General features: G+C 49.6%; 1 protein-coding gene across 4 annotated transcripts in view; it reads left to right on the top strand.

Annotated features, from left to right (window-relative positions):
• CSMD2 (CUB and Sushi multiple domains 2) overlaps window positions 1–18,852 on the top strand; it is a 607,752-nt gene that overhangs the window by 193,136 nt on the left and 395,764 nt on the right. For all 4 annotated transcript variants that reach the window (XM_082686557.1, XM_082686556.1, XM_082686555.1 and 1 more), the window contains exon 4: window positions 7,886–8,080. In XM_082686557.1, the coding sequence (XP_082542683.1) occupies window positions 7,886–8,080 (195 nt within the window). The remainder of the gene's footprint in view (window positions 1–7,885; window positions 8,081–18,852) is intronic.

Genomic DNA, 18,852 nt, shown 5'->3' with positions numbered 1-18,852 from the left:
CCCAGATAAAGTGCTGAGTGGAAGGTCTGGCTCAGATTAGACATCCAAATGCTAAGTTACTGTCATTACAACTGACCCTCTGACTCCTTTCCCCATAGCTGGACTCACGAATGCCAATCTAATGAGGAGCATGAGGACTAAGAGAAGTACCATCCCAACAGGAAGAAGTGGAGTTTGAACATAGGCAAGCCCTTCCCCACAGCCAGCACAGCGGCCCCTGTTTTCAGGGTCAAATTGAAGGGGAAAGGAAATGAGACTTCTCTCGCAGTCCTTGGAGGGCTTACTGCCTGTGTTTGGCTTACTTCCTGCTGGTTGCCTCTGTCCAGGACTCCTGCTTGCCTGGCTCACTTTTCTCCCAGCCCCTGCCCATCCTTGATGCCCAGCAAAGAATACTGTACACCTGAGCTAAGTGCCTAACTGAATCGACTGTAGTTCAGGGCTGCCAGACGGTGGCTCGTGGACTGGCTGCCTGTGTTCTCAGTAAAGTTTTATTGGAACATGTGTTGTCTGTGGATGCTTCTGCACTACAGTGGAAAAGTTGAATCACTGAGACAGAGACCATAAGGCAAGGCCCAAAATATTTGCTATCTGGTCCTTTATACAACACAGTTTGCCAACCCTGCACTAGTTTATTGCCATATATATATATGCTAATATATAATGCATATTTTTATATTTATATAATATACATTATATATATGTACATACATAAAATTCATTCAATGCATTCCAATCAGGCACCCTCTTCCTGCCAGACATTAAGTGAAACACAAGATAAATACAGAATAAGTCATTTCTGCCCCTCAGTGGAGTCCAGCGATAAACACAAACACCTAAAGAAGCAGGCTTAGCTCCATTTGGAAAGCAGGGTGTCCTAAATGGACGGCTGAATGAGTTGCAGTGTTGTGTGACAAGTGCAGGAATTGATATGCAGCTAGAATTCCAAAGTTATTCTGTAAGTGGGACCCCAAAGCTCCAATCAGGTAAAATGTGGGTTGAGAGGTCACACAATGATGAAATAATGAAAGGAGACTGTGAAGTTCACGAGTGGGCAGTTCTAGAAATCTGGGGGCCGATCACCAATGACATTATGCGTGAATTGACCTTCTATCCCAATGTGTTCTCCTGGGATCTTCCAGTTTCTACCAGACACAAAGGGCATCAAGGAAGGTGTCACAGAGAAAGTGACATTGAAGTGTGGCTTTGAAGGATGAACAGGAGTTTTCCAGATGGAACATTTGAGAGAAGAGTAAGACATGCTTGGGGATCCTGTGGTTTAGAACAGCCCTAGTGGAGGGGATGAGATTGGGGGAGCAGGAGGTAAAACGGAAGTTGTCAGCCGGGGTCACCTCATGGAAGGATGGGGCTACATGAGTGTAAGCCTGTTGATTTATCCTAACAGCGATGAGAAAGCTCTCCAGATTTTCTTCTTCTTTCCTTTTATTTATGTTTATTAATTTTTCAAATCATTATTTATTCTTTTGTTAATCATGCAAAAGAGCAGGGGACCGGCAAGGACCACTATGCCTGGATGGCAGGGAAGCTGCTTTGGGCATGTGCATGCCTGATGGGGTGAACGAGGCAGGGCTGGGGTAAATGAGCCCTTCTAGAAAGTTCACTCTGTCATCCGTGGGGACAGTGCCTCGAAGGGGCGACACCAGCATCAAGGAGATCAGAGTGGGGTGTGGAAGTCCAGGGGAGAGGCGAGGGAGACTAGCAAAGGAGATGCAAGGTGAGGGCAAGTGTGATTTGTGGAGTGCAGCCCAGTCCAAGGGAGAGGTCAGGCTTGCTGCCCCCGGAAGTCAAAGTTCGGTCACAAGAGAGGCCCCAGGAATTGAACAGTTCACAGATCAGAGATATAACCCCAAGGGGTTAATGGGGTAGCTGGCACAAAATAGGTTGCCGTGAGTAGTTGTCAATTCCAGCTCTGCTTTGCAGACCCCTGGACGAGCCCAGGCTCTGCCTCTGACATTCTGAGTCAGGAAGTGGTGGGACAAGCATTAGTAGCTTTGTGGAACTCCCCACATGCCCCTGATGTGGAAGGTGGCAAAAACTGCAAACCTGAGCCAAGCAAGCACGCTCACTGTAGGGAGTTTATGCGCGGCACTGGTTGGCAAGAGGTGTGACAGGACAGAGCCCTGTGGACCGGGATTGGGGGAGGACAGTGTACCCCATCAGTGGCCCTGGTGCCCCCTGTATTTGTTTGACTGACAGGCAGAAGGAAATGTATGGGGCCAAGTGAGGGGCTGACTTGCCTGGTGGACACCCCAGGACATCCCCCAGGGAAAATGAGGGTAAAAACCCTACGAGGAGAGTTCAAGATACACACCCTACCCCATGGCGGAGTGACTCAAGGTGGGGTGCTCAAGTGCAAGCAGAACCTAGTACAGCTTCAAAGTAGGGGTTCAGGAGCCCGGCATTGCCTTGGAAACCCAGCCTTACCCCTCAAGGAGCCATTTGGCCTTGAGTAAATGTCCCAGCCTCTCTGGTAGGCATGCTCCTCTCAACAAGGGAGGATAATGGCATCTCTGGCAATGGATTGTTGAAAGGATTAAATAAGATCATTAAGTCATTTAGGGGCACCTGGGTGGCTCAGTGGGTTAAAGCCTCTGCCTTCGGCTCAGGTCATGATCCCAGGGTTCTGGGTTCAAGCCCCACATTGGGTTCTCTGCTCAGCAGGGAGCCTGTTTCCCCCTCTCTGTCTGCTGGCCTCTCTGCCTACTTGTGATCTCTGTCAAATAAATAAATAAAATCTTTTAAAAAAGATCATTAAGTCATTTGATCAGCTTTTATCAAAGTATTGTTATATACGAGGTAGAATGTTCTAGGAATTGGTACAGGGAAGTGAACAAAATAGACTAAAATCTGTCTGTCTTTATGGAGCTTACATTGTAGCAGGGTGAGATGAAGAATAGCAAATGTATCAAATATATAATATGTCAGATGAGAGGAGTGGAAGTGGAGGCAGCAAGTGGAGACAATTCTTTGGGGATGGAAATATATACAAAGCACTTGGCACTGGGGCTAGCACGTAGTAAGTGTGCAATAAATTATGTTTACAAGGCCAAACAGCTAAAAGTAAGGGAGTTATAAAGAATAACTTTATAAAATTAAAGGTCATGTGTGTGATGCAGAAATACCTTGCTCGGAGTAGTTACTTGGAAGAGAGGTTTTTATTCCTCCCTCTCCTGACCATGCCCACTACACAGTGTCACACACACACACACACATACACCCCCAAACACCATCTCCTCTTTCCATGTTGTGGGAAATGTAATCCTTCCCTCTGAATCCTTTTTCCCAGCCATATTGCCACTTAGTATCCACCGTCTGGCCATGGAGATGAAACAAGTTGCTTGATGGAAGATAAGAAATCAAAACATACGGAGGGTGCTTGTCCAGAGAGCATAAATGACTCTTCATTATAATATGGGAACTAAAGTCTCAAATTAAAAATAAAAGAAGGCACGATGTAGCTTTTGCTGCACTCCAACCACAGAGGAGATTCATTGTGATACAATCACTGAGAATATTATGTTGATTGGCAAGAACCAGGCTTTGAAGAAGGGACAAAACTCCCCACAGCTAATCTACAATGGAATTGTTCAATGTCAGGCACAGCTTTAATAATATTGTTCTGAGGTACGTTGGATGTAAATATCCCACTCTTCATTTTGTAAGCAATCAAAGGGAAGTTTTATAGATGGGCGAGCATGAACAGCTAAAATAGCTGTGCCAAAAAACACACGGGCAAAATCAAAAAAATCAAAGAATGCCCCACCTCAAAAGGCTTGCTTTGTGGCTTCTCTCCGATCTCCTCTGTCCAGCAAGTTGCACATCAGACACATTACAAAAGCCCTCGCTTTAAATGTTGCCCTTGACATTATTTAAAAAAAAATTACAAGGTTAGTAAATCAGACTGGAGGGGAAAAAAACACACAAACCATTAAATCTGGACAATCAGGTAATCACCCTTCATCTTGTCGCAGCACCTACAATGATGGAGGGAGGGAGGGAACTCCGGTTGATTAAGCACCTACTGTGTGCTGTCTCTGTTGGATCCAGTATCACAGTCCAATTAAGAGTGCTGAACAATGGAGCCAGAAAGACTGGGATTCACAACCTAGCTCTGCCGCTTTCTAGCTCTATAGCCTAGAGGAAGTTGCCAAAACTCTCTGTGCCTCAGTTTTTTCCTCTGTAAAATGAGGATAACAGGTATCCCACTGGGTTGTTTTTAGGATTAAGTAAAATTAATTTGTAGCCCGGGCCCTAAAACCTATCTGTTACTCAAGAGTGGATATTATAGAGCTAATTTTACTTAATGTGCACAATAGTGCTACTATAGGTTGAACGGTGTCCCCAAAAAGATATACTGAAGTTGTAACCCCCAGTAGCTGTGAATCTGACCTTACTGGAAGTAGGATCTTTGCTGATGATGAAGTTCAGATGAGCCCATTAGCGTGTGTCTTAATCCCAATCCAAAATGATTAGTGTTTCTATAAAAAGGTGAAATTTACAGACAGAGACACAGAGAAATAATGCCACTTGAAGATAGGGGATGGGAGTGGTGTGCCTTCAAGCCAAGGAATGCTAAAAATTGCCAGAAAGCCACCAAAAGCTAGGAAGAGACAAGAAAAGTTTCCCTTACAAGTTTCAAAAGGATGTGTTCCTGCTTACACCTTAATTTTGGACTTCTAAACCTGTATATTATGAGACAATAAGTATCTGTTGTTGTTGTTTTTATAAGCCACCCAGTTTGTGGTACATTATTACAGCCTTAGGAAACTAATACAATACCTACCATGGGAAGAAACAGTATCCTTATTTTCAGATGAAGAATTGAAGGCCAGAGGCGACAATTCTAGCTTAAGATCATTCAGCTAGTGGTTGCGCTGAGATCTGGAATCCACACCTCTCTGAGCCCAACATCTGCCTCCATCTCTGGCCACTATGAGGTCCCTTAGGAGCAGAGTTTAAGATTAAAAAAAGGATGTGGCATTGGGACTGAGCTCCTATTCATCACACCCAAGTCCCAGCCGAGGGGCCAGGTCAGAGTGGCCTGATTATGAACAGCTCATTAAGTAAAGAGCAGTGAGTGTTTGAGAGTGACTTTTTAAAAAGAATCGACTTTTATTTATAGTGACGTTCCAGTCATTAATTTCGAAGGAAGAAAGCCCAAAGCAGAAGCAGGTTCATTAAAAATTTGACATTAGTAATTTAATTAAATTGGGTCTTTGCATCTCGTTGCGGAAAATGAAACGTTAGTTCTACACCAGTTCTCAGCCCATTTCCCCTGGTTTGCGCCCTCCCCTCACCTTAGTTTGCTTTCTTCTCCAAATGTTTACCTGACCCGCCCCTCCACCTCCCGACACTCACAAACACACCCACATCACAGTCACTGCCTCCTCTGCAAGCCAGCAGTGTGAGCTCATGGGAAACGTCAAGGAAGCCAATAGTGTGGGACCATAGGAAATGCCAAGATAGCCAGCAGCGTGGGATCATGGGAAATTCCAAGATGGTCAGTAGTGTGGGATCATGGGAAATTCTGAGGTAGACAGTAGTGTGGGGTCATGGGAAACACTAAGGTAGCCAGCAGCATGGGATCATGGGAAGTTCCAAGGTGGCCAGCAGTGTGAGATCACGGGAAATGCTAAGCTGGGCCAGTGGGCAGGGTGATAGAGTTAATCCCTTCATCTGAGTCATCACACCCTTAGAGACAGAGCATGTGCACAGAGAGCTCTTCAGTCTTTAAGATAACTCACAAAAACTTCAGCCTCTCAAGGGCTGGGACCCTCCTTGTCTAGTTCACTGCTAATTCCCAGCATAGTAGGCCCACGATAAATGTGTATGGCATGCAGGAATTAATTGTATTACATGAATTAATTCCTTCATGTCATACATATTTATTGTGGGCCTACATGAATGAGTAACTTCCCCAAACAACTAATTAACGAACACAGAATTAAATGCATGCAAGTGCCAGGCATTGTGTTAGGGCTCCCGGGATATACCTATGGGCCAGACCAGGCCCCTGCCCTTGGGGTCCTAGGACTCAGTGGAATCGTGCAGCAACCATTTTATGAGCACCTACTATGTGCGGGGCACTGTGTCATCATTTATTGTCAGTAACCCCCTCCACAGTAGGTAGTATTCTCCTTTCTCAGTTGAGGAAATCAAGGCTTAGAGAGGTCACATGAGTCAAGGCCACAGAATAAGACGGAGAACAGTGCCTGGTTGCAGAACCAGATCAAGGTGATTCCAAAGTCTGCCACTTCTCCCTACACCATGCTTTCTCTTCCTGGATGGGGAGAGTCAAAAAAGGAGGGGAAAGCCTTCTTTCTGAGGGTTCTAAGATCATCAGTGTTGGTAGAGAGGGTCCTGGAAGACGGACGGCAGCATGGTCAGGATGAGGGTATGGCAAGGGCCCGGGAAACCCTCTAGGATTCAGGGTGGCCACCTCCACTTCTTCATCCTTACTCCTCATCCAGGCCACCATGGCCCTCTTATTTCAGGCTTCTTGAGCCCCTAGGTTGTCTCTGGCCTCAGGCCACTTGTGCATGATATTTCCTTATCCTGGGACACTCTTTAGCCTGGCTAATTCTTACTGATCTCTCAGCATTCAGCATAGATGTCACCTCTTCCAGGAAGCCATCTCAGACTGCCCTAGACTGGGTTTGGTCCCCTGCCTGGTCTCTATCCTATCAGAACATTTAACATACCTTTAATTGTGCACATCTCTCATGAAGTGTGCTCGGATTCACGTGTGTCATATTTACGTGTCTGCTGGGCTCTCTCCTAAGCACTTTGCATATCTTTGCTAATTTAATTTTCCCAAATACCCGTTGAGGGAGGAAAGTACTGTTGTGATCCCTGTGTTGCAATGAGGAGGCTGGGCATAGGGGACTTAAGGGACTTGCTTGGGGTCCCAGAGATAGTAAGCCATCTGTTCAAGATGCATACCCAAGTTCTTGTGTCTGTACTCCCCACCACCCTGCTCTATAGCCTCTCAGTGATGCCTCAGTGAGCCATCGCTAGGTGATGGATGTATACTTGGATGGTGCTCTGGACATGTCCGTGAGCCCTTGTCACTGCCCTATGGGGACATCTTGAATGGGAAAGAGGTCTGACCTTCAGGGCACAGGCAGTTCTAACTCTGGGGAGATAGGCAGAGGGTTGGGAGAGCAGGACTGGGTTGAACAAGTGACTCAGGCAGAGGAGCTGCTCCCACCCTCCCTGGAGATTGGCTGGTACGCTCCCCAATTTCCTCGGGATAATGAGAGCCCACTGGTAGCTGGTCGTGATGGCTTGGCTTGGGTCACACCCTGTACGTTGTAATCCCCAGCTCCCCCTTAAAGTGGGTCATTTGGATCTGAACTCAGGTTCTTGTCTTCCCACTTCACTGCCTGTTCCAACACTAACAGCCCCTTCAACTCTCCCTAACCTGCTGGGCCAAAGGGCCCCTCCAGCGGCCAGGACAGACACACATGAAAGGAGGGACGCTGGGTTTAATGAGCACCACGCCATGCTCTGCACCCCTTCCCTGGTTGTGAGGCATGTGGACTATGAAATCAGGGCAACCAAACCCAAGAGATTAAAGTAATTTTTCCCTGGAGAATCTCGAGTGATGGGACTGTCGTAAGCCATATCCATGGTTGCGCGGGAGAAAAGGCAGGAAACCTGGATGTCCGGTCATAAACTGCAAGTGCAGCTCCTCCTTAATGCTGGGCCACCAGGAGTACTCAGAGACTAGGCAGCCTCGAGATGGCCTGCCCACCTACCCGGGAAATGAGACCTGGGGAGGTGACTTGTCCAGGCAGGCACTGCATGGAAATGGGCTTTGTGGCTGAAGCCTCGCTCACGGGTGACGTGTCTCCCTCTCTCACAGTGCTCCCCAGTCACACATGTGGGAACCCCGGGCGGCTGCCCAACGGCATCCAGCAGGGCTCAACCTTCAACCTCGGGGACAAGGTCCGCTACAGCTGCAACCCCGGCTTCTTCCTGGAGGGCCACGCCGTGCTCACCTGCCACGCTGGCTCCGAGAACAGCGCCACGTGGGACTTCCCCCTGCCCTCCTGCAGAGGTAGGCGGCCAGAGAGGGTCTGAGGAGTGGACAGTAACTGGGAATGCTGGAGCTTCTAGTGGGACCTGGTCTTTGCGGGGGAGGGGAAGCTACACCGTCCACTCCAGCCACCTTGGGGGTGCCTGCTATGGGGAACGCATGTCTGGAGATCACCGAGAGTCCTAGGGTACCCAGCTATTCCAGAGGCCTCTCTGCCTCACTGATTTTCCAGCCCTCGGGTGTTCCTCTCCTCAATCCCTTTCCCCCACATCAACAAACTCATTATTATTTTTTTAAGATTTTATTTATTTGACAGAGAGATGGCAGGAAAGGGAATACATGCCAGGGAGAGAGGGGAGGGAGAAGCAGGCTCCCTGCTGAGCACGGTGCCCAATGTGGGGCTCCATCCCAGAACCCTGGGATCATGACCTAAGCCAAAGGCGGATGCTTAATGACTGAGCCACCCAGGCAGCCCAGCAAACTTATTTTTAACCAATCTGCCCTCCTGTCTAGAAGAAACATGGTTTCTTCTTGTTACGGAATATCTGTGTGCAAGTGTCTTCCCCAGCTGCTTCCCTTCCTTTCAAGCACCCTGGTCATTCTGCTTTTCCCTCGCCTATAAACTTCCTATAAATTCAGCCTCTCTCCCTGTTCCATGAAGTCCTCCTCTCAGCCTCCAAATATGCTCAAAACCTCTTTACCCCAACAGCCCTCCCACCCCCAAAACCTGCTGCCTGAGCCTCCCAGCTAAGGTCACCAACTTATCCTGGTTTTCCTGGGATTTTCCCATTTCTAGCTCTGAAATTCTCTCATCCTGGAAACACCCTCAGCCCCAGGCAAAGCAGGATGATGGGTGACCCTCTTCCCAGCCTATTTCTTATTGTCCCTCCAGTCTGTAATAACTGAGTTTACTTCTAAGTTAATTTCCCATGCCTCTAATCCGATGACAAAAATAACACATGATCATTTTTAAATGATCTTAGAGAATTCAGAGAAAGAATAAAGAAGAAACAAAATTTACTCATTTTAACCATGATTTCGTGTATTTCCTTCCTACCTTCTAATCCATACTGCATTATGCATATATTATGAATATGTGTATAGTTGAGATTATTGTGCATGTAGATTTTTTAAGGCACCTCTTAAAGACTGTGACATTGTACTCTAGTGTTTCCCCAGGCTACCAGAAACACCTGGCATCTCGAGAGCTCCATCCAGCCTTGTCTCTGCCCACCCCCACCCCCACCAACTTCCCACTTACTCCTCTGCAGACCGGCCTTTGGCCCCAATATTCTGCATCATGTTGTCAAATCAGATGGGAATTGTTTTGGCCCTTATATTTCTTGACCTCTCAATAGCCTTTTGCACTACTGACCACTCTTTTCTTCTTGAAACCCTCATCTTTAAATTGTACAAATCCCAGAACACTCCACTATAGGTCTGAAGGGGGGTTGGGGGGGAGGATGGTTTCAAGGAGTTGAGAAATGATTGGAACACACAGCTCTCCTTGGGTTCAAGTTTTGCCTTTCTCTTGGAGGCCGCTTTTCTGTAAATACTGTCCAAAGACTAGCTTGGGGAGACGGGCTCCCCTTTCCCGCCATATGCGTACACCCTTTGTACTATCCACACCGGGTGGAAAATACTTGGCAGATATGTCCCTTCCCTTGTTCCCACGCCAGTGGCAGACATAATTAATTGATCACAGCACCCTTTCTTGAGCCCATACACGTCTATGAATTCCTCCCCAACAGACAAGCCACAACCAGTCGGCGTGAGTCGCCACCTGACCCCATGTTTGTTTTTTCCTCGACCATGTTGGTCCTTCTTGGTGGAACCCAAGAAAACGAGAGTCTCCCTCCTTACCTTCCTAAGGGCTCCTCTCAGGCCCCATTTCTAACTTGGGGTGTGCCTCTTGTTACGTGCTTGCTATCAGGAATGACCAACCCCATCAGGGGAGACCTTGGCCCCTCCACACAGGTGTGTGACTCTGTGGACCAAACAAGGCCTCAAACTGTTGTCTTCACTCCTCTTAGAGAATCCCTACCCACCCCCGGCCTAGAGGATATCCCAGCTGAACACTCTGACCTTCCCGGGAAGGGTGTCAGAGTTGGGACGTGATATTAGAATATGAAACCAGGTAATATATGAAATCAAGTATTTAAGTTATGAAACAAGACCCACCCTTCTCCTTCCTCTTACAGCACTCTAAATGCCATGCTCTTTCAAGATGGAATTAAAAAATAGTGGCAGCCCAAGTGTGAGAGGCAGCCGGGCTGTCCCCACCCCCTGTCCTGCACCATATAATCCACATCAGCACCCACCCCGATAGGGTAGAAATCTTCTTCTCTGATGTCATCAGCTTGAGCCTTCTCTGAACCTGGATCTCACATGCCCCGTCTCCTTGGGTTCTACTCTTTGAGCTGAGGTCAGGAACTTGGCCCATTGATCTTCAGTCTCTCCCTGTCCCCAGGGGAAAAATAAAACAAAACAAAAAGCAAAATCCACTAACAAAGGTGTTTGCACACATGCAGGGCAGCTCTTTGTTGAAGGTGTTGATGGCAACAGAGGGAGTTTGTGGCTCAACAATGCGAATGGCCTAGAATGACAGTCTGAGTCATCAGGAACCTCCAAAGCTTTCTGCTCTGTTCTCTGGAAGCTTGTCCTTGGCTTCTGTCTTGGCAGGCTCAGGCTCCCCTGGGGCTGTGCATCACACCCTCTCTTCTTTCTCCATCCTCCTTCACTTGGCTCCTCTTGACTTTGGCCCTGCAGGGGGAATTGCATTGACCGCTTAGGCACAAGAGCCCCATTGCCTCTTGGCTTTGCTGTCTCCTTCCAGGCTAATGGGTCCCTTCCCAGGGTGGTGTTGTCCTGAACAGAGCCACCTCACAAGAAACTTGGCTGGCTGTGAAAGTGTCTTTTTTATTAATCCACCAGTAAAAGAGGAGTGCTGAAGGCTGTCCCCTGGAGGTCTTCTTTGTTTGGGTGGGCTCATGGCCCCCCAGTCTCGAGCCTGTATGTCCAGGTATGGGACCAGGGCCGCGGGGGTGGTGTGGGCTGGGGTGATGGTGCTTCCCCAGCACTCACACCCCAACAATGGTTCATGGGCAAGGGGGGCCCTTTCTGGGGCACAACTCTTTCCCTGTCCTCTCTCCTTCCTCTTTTGGCCTCTCAGATGATGACGATCTTCCCCGCCTCTCCCCAGCCTTTTCTTTAATCCCAAAGGTCCTAGCATGGCCTCACCTCTCGGGACATCTTGCATCTCTTGGGATTTTTCATCCACTACATGCCTTCTAATTGTCACTTGGAGATGACTTTTCAGTGTCTGTCTCTAAGCCTACTCTCTATCCCACGTTGCAGGCCCCCATGGGTTTCAGACTCTACCAAACCTTTCCCGGGTGTGTGCCTCAAATGGGGCACATCCAAAATCTAATTCTTTGTGTCTTCCCAAACCTGCTGTCTGTGTGCCTTCCACAGCTCAGTGAAGTGTCACCATCCAGGGTGACCAAGCCAGACACCCCAGTGGCATCTTACAGCCCTCGCCCTCCTTGTCCCTGACACCATCAGCCACCATGTCCTGTTGCATCTCTCTGCACCTGTCCTCGCCTCCAAGCCTCTGCCCCTGCCCAGGGGCTCTGGCTAGGGACAGTCCGGACTGCCTCACATCCCATCTCACCAGTACCACTGCTAAACAGCCCTCCCAGATCCCCCACCCCGCCCCAACATGACCCAATCCATTCTCCACTGCTGGAGTGACCTTCTAAGCCACAGATCTGACAGAATCACTTGTTACTTAGAAGGCATCCAGTGGCTCTTCCTCCCTGATGGGGTCAAGTTTGGATTCCTTAGCATGGACAAGGCCCTTCCAGAAAGAGTCCTACCTAGGCTGATCTTTCTAAGTCTTTTCTCAGTAGCTTCTAATTTTGCTACACCAGAGAAGGTCCTCTTCTGGAACACACCAGGGAAGCCAGCCAAGGATGTCAAGTGTGGCTTCCAGAAAGGCTTCGAGTCCTGGAGGCTCCTTGGTGTCTTCGGGGGCTGAGATGTGTCTCCACTCATGACTGGGGGAGGACAGATGGCTCTCCCACTCTCTGAGCCCCAGCGCCTCCCCCATTCTGTGGGCTTCAGGTCCATTTCTGGTTCCTAGTTCACCATAAGCTGCAAGAACAGGCTGAGACGTGTCCTCAATAACACCAGTGATTTTCCAAGCTGCACCTCCTCGAGAGGCCACGCCGTACAGGAGCTGAGGGGGTTGGTTCATCAGGCGTTCCACGATGCCAGGAGTCGTGGTCACGCCAGAGCTAACTGTTTGTACTCAGGAAGGATTAAAGCCTTTGGCCTTTATTCCTCTTGTGTAGAACTCTCAAGGGCTGGCATCTGTGAGTGGATAAACCTCATCCACTGGGCAGTGGTCCGTGAATATTTGCTGAATGAGCGGATGGCTAGATGGGTCTAATTCACCACCAGAACCATGTAGGCATACAAGCCTGAAAGGCAAATTGCTGGCCTGGGTTAACCCACCTGCCCAGCAGTGCTGAGTGATGCAGAGTCTGAGGCCAAGGCTTCCTGGAGCAGGCTGGAGGGCCAGAAATGCCACATGCCTGGCTGAAAGGTAGACTCAGCCTAGGGACATAGCCCAAACTAAGGGGGAGTGAGGACCCACAAGGATATTAGGGGACAGAACAGGTGCAAGGTGGACCTCCAAGGAGGCCCATCCCAAGGCTGCTGGCCCTCTGAAGCTTGGTCTAGCTGGCAAAGGGAAAGAGGCAGGGCCTGTGACCTCCCTTTGCTTTGTGTCCCTCTGGGCACCTTGTCAAAGGCAGAGGTCCCTGGGAGGCTCTGAGCTTTGTGGAACCTCTTTGAATCACAAGAAGGAAGACCATGTCAGTTTCGGCAGATGGCCTCTGAATCGGGATGGGCATGGGCCCTGGAGCAAAGAAGGCCTCCTGGGGAAGGAATGGGGTTCGGATGTGCTGGGGGCTGGGGGACAGGTGGAGAGAAAGCATCTAGAGCAAGTAATGCTTGGCCTCTGAGGTTCGAGTCAAACACTGCCGGCTGTCCCCTCACTTGGGGAAGGGAGCATTGGTCTGCGGAAGCTTGGGCTGCAGTTGTCCAGCTGCATTCCCGATTTTCTAGCCCCAGGGAGAGGGATCTGGGGAAGATGAGACAGAGGCAGTGTGCTATGGAAAGAGCATGGAGTCAGAAGGGTCCAAGTCAGCCCTAGCCATCCCGTGCCAGCTCAGAGTTGCAGGTCACTGGAGTGCTGCTAAGCCTCCTCTCATTTTCATGTGGCGAACACGAGCTGTGGGCTTAGTGGCTTACTCATTCGTTCACTCTGCATTCAGCAACTTCATGAGGGCCTACCATGTGCTAGATAGCTAAATCCTTATCTATCGACGGCCGATTTTTGTTGGACATTTGTTATTCTAGATACAGAGAATTCCCATGGTGAAAAGTCAGACCAGGCGCCATGAGATCATGGAGTATTTATCTGATTTTAGCAGCTGGGAGGCAGAACACAGATAAAAATCAAATACACAAATTTCAGATTATGAGGAAAATGAAGCGGATCATGATAAGAAGGCTACTCGAGATGGAGCCCTCAAGAGCGGTCCCCTCTGAGCAGATGATACCTGAATTACTATGTGAAGACCCTGGGAAGGGCATTCACAGCAAAAGGAACAGCAGGTGCAAAGGCCCCGAGGCAGGAGAGAGTTTGACACGTTGCAGAAAGAGAAACCAGGCCTGTGTGGCATAGTAGAATGGGGGGAAGGAGTTGGGGGAGAGGAGTTGCGGTGATGAAGTACAACAAGAAGTTGGGGTGTGGTTCTAAGTTCAGAAAAAAGCCAGGGAAGAATTTTAAACACAGGTGTGGTGCAGCTGAACTTATTTTTTTCCAAAGTTCACCCTGAGAGCTAGAATGAGAGGGACTAGAGCCAGCAAGAGGTGCAGCCAGGAGGACCAGTCAGGAGGCAGCTACCATAGGCAAGCAGGCTGGAGACTCTGCCTTTGGGCCACAGGTGACCATGGGAGAGATGGATTGCATGTAGTGCGGATGGAACAGAGAGAGGGTCAAGGCTGACTCCTAAGCTCGAGAGCTGGCAGGCTGGGAGTGTCGATACTCGAGATGGGAATGACTAGCACAGGGAGTTGGAAGCATGTGCCCTGAGGGGGATCAAGAGAGCTCATTTCATCCAGATAAAGTCTGAGATGCCCTTGAGACATCTGGGGGGGAGGGGGATTTTAACTCTGTGGTTGGGGAAGTTCTGAGCTAGGAAGAGATGGGGGGAGGGATAAAAGACCCTGTGTTGGCACCATGGGTGGCAGAGAGGGTCTGAGAACTGCACGCTGGGCCCCTTTATCCTGATCACACTACACGACATGCAGAAAGTACCAAATATGCCAACCAGTGTGGACCTTGAGTGATTCTGGAATGCACCATGGCTTCCAGATACTGTTCCTAACCACAGGGTTCTTCTCCTCCCGTTAGGGTCACCAGTCCTTCTCCAATCACCTTTGCCATCACTGTTACTATAGTAGAACCGCCCAGAATGTGTTCTAGAGTCCAGTCACCTGGATTCAAATCCTGGCCTTGCCATGCCTACCCACTAGCTGAGCGACCTTGGGCTAGTTACTCCACCTCTCTGTGCCTTGATTTGCTCACCTGTAAATAATACCAACAACAGTGCGTATCACAAGGGGGAAGCAGGGTTCAAGTTGATCAACACTGCGTGTGCAGCAGAGGGCCTTTTTCATAGTGCTGACCCAGGGAGAGTGAGCTGCTGTGATTCGAACTGCCACCACATTGCAGGCTGGCGTTCAGGGAGCTCCACCTGTCCTCCAGGCCCTGCTCTGCCTCCTGCAAGCTTCAGCAAATCCCCATAGGAGCCCCAGGAGGTCAGAGCTTGCTCTCCCCTGGTGCACATGAGGGAACTGAGGTGCGGAGAGGTGAGGCACCTTGCCTGCAGTCGCACAGCTCGAGGGCAGTGGACCCAGGATTCTAGCCAAGGCCACGCATCTACCAGCCATGATCTTTGACCTCCACTGTCGGCTGCAGACAAGGTCAGTGGCCTGTGACACCTGGCAGGAGACTCGTGGTGACACTGTTGCTTTCAGAGCTCCAGCTTGGTGGCTCAGGGCCTGAGAGCTTGATCCTCTCTCAGGGGCATCCCCTGATGGGTCCACTAAACCAGGCACTGCCCAGTCTCCTGTGTTCCCCCGGGACTTTCCTCTCTAGACTGTCCCAGGAGCTCCAGTAGAGAAGCCTCAGGGAAGGGGCCTAAGGTGGTTCTGCTGGGCAGATGTCGCTTCAGTGTGGGGCGGGAGGAGCCAGCATCTGTGGGAGCTGCTTCTGTTCTTTAGGGGAAGCCTGACCCAAGACTCACCCACCTCCACCCGAGTACAGGAGCTGGATTGCGCTTTGCAGGCAGCTCAAAGCCCCCACCTCGGGCCACTCAGGCAGAGGGGAGGAGGAGCAGGAGGAGCTGCTCATACTCGGAAAAACCCCTTTCCAGGGCCTGTTGCTTCCAGGTGCTCCTCTAGCTGTGTCTGGTGCAGCATTAGAAGTAGGTGCTTAACGGCATGGCTTTGGAGTCAGAGTGATCTGGGTTCAAGACTGACTCTAGCAGTTAGTAGCCATGTGACTGTGGGCAAGTTTCAAAAACCACGGAGTCACTGGGGCACCTAGGTGGCTCAGTTGTTGGGCATCTGCCTTTGGCTCAGGTCATAATCCCAGGCTCCCGGGATTGAGCCCCACTGGGGCTCCCTGCTCTCAGGGATACTGCTTCTCCCTCTCCCTCTCCTGCTACCTGCAGTTCTGCCTGCTTGTTCTCTCTCTCTCTCTCTCTGTCAAATAAATGAATGAATAAATCTTAAAAACAAAACAAAACAAAAAAAAACACCGAGTCAGGGTACCTGGGTAGCTCAGTTGGTTAAGTGTCTCCCGTCAGCTCAGGTTGTGATCCCAGGGTCGTGATGTTGAGTCCCACATAAGGGCCCCCTACTCAGTGGGGAGACTTCTCCCACTGCCTGCATATGCCCTATGCCCTGGCACATGCTCTCTCTGTCAAAATAAATAAATAAATAAATAAAATCTTTTAGAAATAAATAAAAACCACTGAGCCTCAGTTTCCCTATCTGTAAAACATAGATGATATTATCTCTTCAAGCAGTTTCAGGATTAAACAAAAAAGTATCAGCAGAACATTTAGCACAATGCCTGGCCTGTACTCAAAGCTCAACAGAGTTACATAACTGAATACCGCGTCCCACCTGTATTCTTCTCCCCAGAAGGATGCCTTGGGGGACCATATCCATGGATGGCATCCGGCATTGGGGAGGAGCAGAAATACCAATGCTCTCAGGCAACTGCAATTTCTTAATTTCAAGAAAGGGCATCTTTGATCAAGCCAAGGATAAAGGGGCAGAACCCTGAACCCCCAGAAGAGGTGACTGATGAGGCTGAGCAGGTCCCTGGAGCCCCCGGGGTCCCTGAGCCATACAGCACAAGGAAAAGGGGGGACATCGAGGCTTTGGGGAATTCACACCCTGGCTTCTGCCTCACACTTGAGTTGTCAGGTGGCAGCTTCTCCCCCAGGGCCGACGGGGATTTTTGTTGCCTCAGAGACAGAGTAGCCTGGGGAATGAGGACATGGATAGAAGCCCAGAGCTAAGTGTCCCCAAATTTGCAGGCGTCCAGGATTTGGCACTGGCAATGGCCTGAAATGTAAGGAAGCGAGGAGTAGGATGGTTCCCCCATCCCTGCCTGAAATTTGTGAGTCACTGGAGAGTTAACAGACATCCAAGGGGGCCGGGGGTAGTTCTCTCAAATTATAGTTAATTGAAGAAATTTCGGTGGAGCTTTAGGTCGATCATAAATAAAGTCATAAACTTGGAAGGGCAACGCTCGGCATCACACACCTGCACCTTGGAATATACAGGACTTAATGGCAGAGCAGAATGCCCATTACCAGAGAAGGAGAAAGTGTAAATTAATATTTTAGGACTGTGGTGTCAGCTGAAGGTTATATTTTATGGCTCTGAAGTTGTAAACATGAAATATGATGCCTTGTTTCAAGGCAGATGATATCTTCAAACAACTTCTAGAGCATTTTCAATCAAAGCCAGATGTTCAGGAACCAGGGGGTTGGAGGAGCCCAAGAAGGAGGGCCCACTCAAATGGGAAAGGGGCCACCTTCAAAGTGGACTGGCAGCCCTGGGCAGAGGGCCCAAGCTCTCCAGTGTTCAGTCCCAGCACAGTCTAGAAATTAGACTAAGGTTAGGAGTTTTGAAGATCTCAGGATGGCTTACCAGACTGCTTTCAAGCAGGGTGTGTGGTATCTTGACAGAGGCCACAGTCCTGGTGCCAGAGAGACTCAGCTGGAATCCTAACTGGCCACCCACTGTGTGACCTTAGGGGAGTTGCTTAACCTCTCTGAGCATCCTGTTTCATTTCATTGTTCAACAGCTATTTACTGAGAGTCTACCAAATGCCAGAAGTGATAAGTGCTGGGGGCATATTCATTTCCTCAGAGCTGAGTAGCCCTGAGGTTCCACTGAGCTCCATTAAACCCCTTGCTGGATGTCAACAGTCCTTTCTCCTTCCCAGAAGAGAGTCTTGCTACTGAAATTCTGGGTCCAGAGGCAAAGGTGTGTTGTTCTAAAAGACATTTCTTCTGAGTGAAACTTACAACTCACCTGAGTGAAACTTACAACTCACATCAAGGACAAACTTCCTAAAGTCCCAGCCTCATGGCATAAGGCTCTGAGCCAGGGCAGTGAGGGGCTGCACACCACCCTGCCACAGTGAGCCAGCAACCATCTGCCCAGCCTTGCTGCCCACAGACACAGCCCCTGCCCTCGTGGAGTGTACAGTCTAGACATTAAAAAAATGAAATAACCCATCAATGAATTTGGGAAAATGATTCATTATGGGAAAGTATGTGCCGTCTGAAAGCATAAGATGGGGGGAAGGGTTTTCTGTATCTGGGAAGATCCTTGAGGAAGTGACACTTAGACTGGGACCTAGAGGCTGAGGAGGGGCCATCCAGTCCCCAAGAGGTGGGGAAGAAGGTTCTGGAAAGAGTAAGTAGCACTTTCCAGGTCCTGGAGCAGGGAGATGCTTGGTACATCGGAAGAACTGGGAGGAGGCCAGAGTGGCAGTGGGAGGTAGTCGGGAAATACTGGTATGAAGCAAGGCCCTGTACACCTTTATAAGCCATAGAATGGTATACTATATCATGAGTGACTGTGGGAGTTACTAAAGGTTCTTACAGAGACAAGGGGCATCTTTAGGTCTGCGTTTCCAGGATGGCTCAGGCTTCCATGTAAAGAATAATGGGCTGGAGCAGGAGGGGTGTTTGGAGACCAAGAGGGATGCCTCATGGCTGTGGACTTGGATGATCACATGGCTTCACATGGAGCAGGTGCAGGGCAGATGGGGAACCCAGTCAAGAGCTACTTACAGGGAGGAACGGGATTTGGTCTCCAGCTGGGTGTGGCATGTGGGAAAGGTCACTGATGGCCCTAGCCATCTGGCATAAGATAGGTAGCACGGACACTCTCTGGGAAGGAAATGCCGGAAGGTCAGGTTCAGTAGGAGGAGAGCGCAATGGTGGTCTTGGTTGGGTTGAGGTAGTGAACAGCGTAGGATATCTGGTTGGGTTTCTAAGACCAGAATCACATGGAGGCCGCAGAGTCACCGTCTTCCCCCCTGACCTGCTCCCCTCTGGCATGGCCATGGCCAGCTGATGTTCCTCACACTGCTTCCTCACACCAGCCCCCCACTCGGAGTCCCC

This window comes from Mustela nivalis (assembly GCF_964662115.1).
Source record: "Mustela nivalis genome assembly, chromosome: 10".
Lineage (NCBI taxonomy): Eukaryota > Metazoa > Chordata > Mammalia > Carnivora > Mustelidae > Mustela > Mustela nivalis.
Note: the sequence above shows the minus strand (reverse complement) of the source record. Positions and strands in the feature narration are given on the sequence as shown.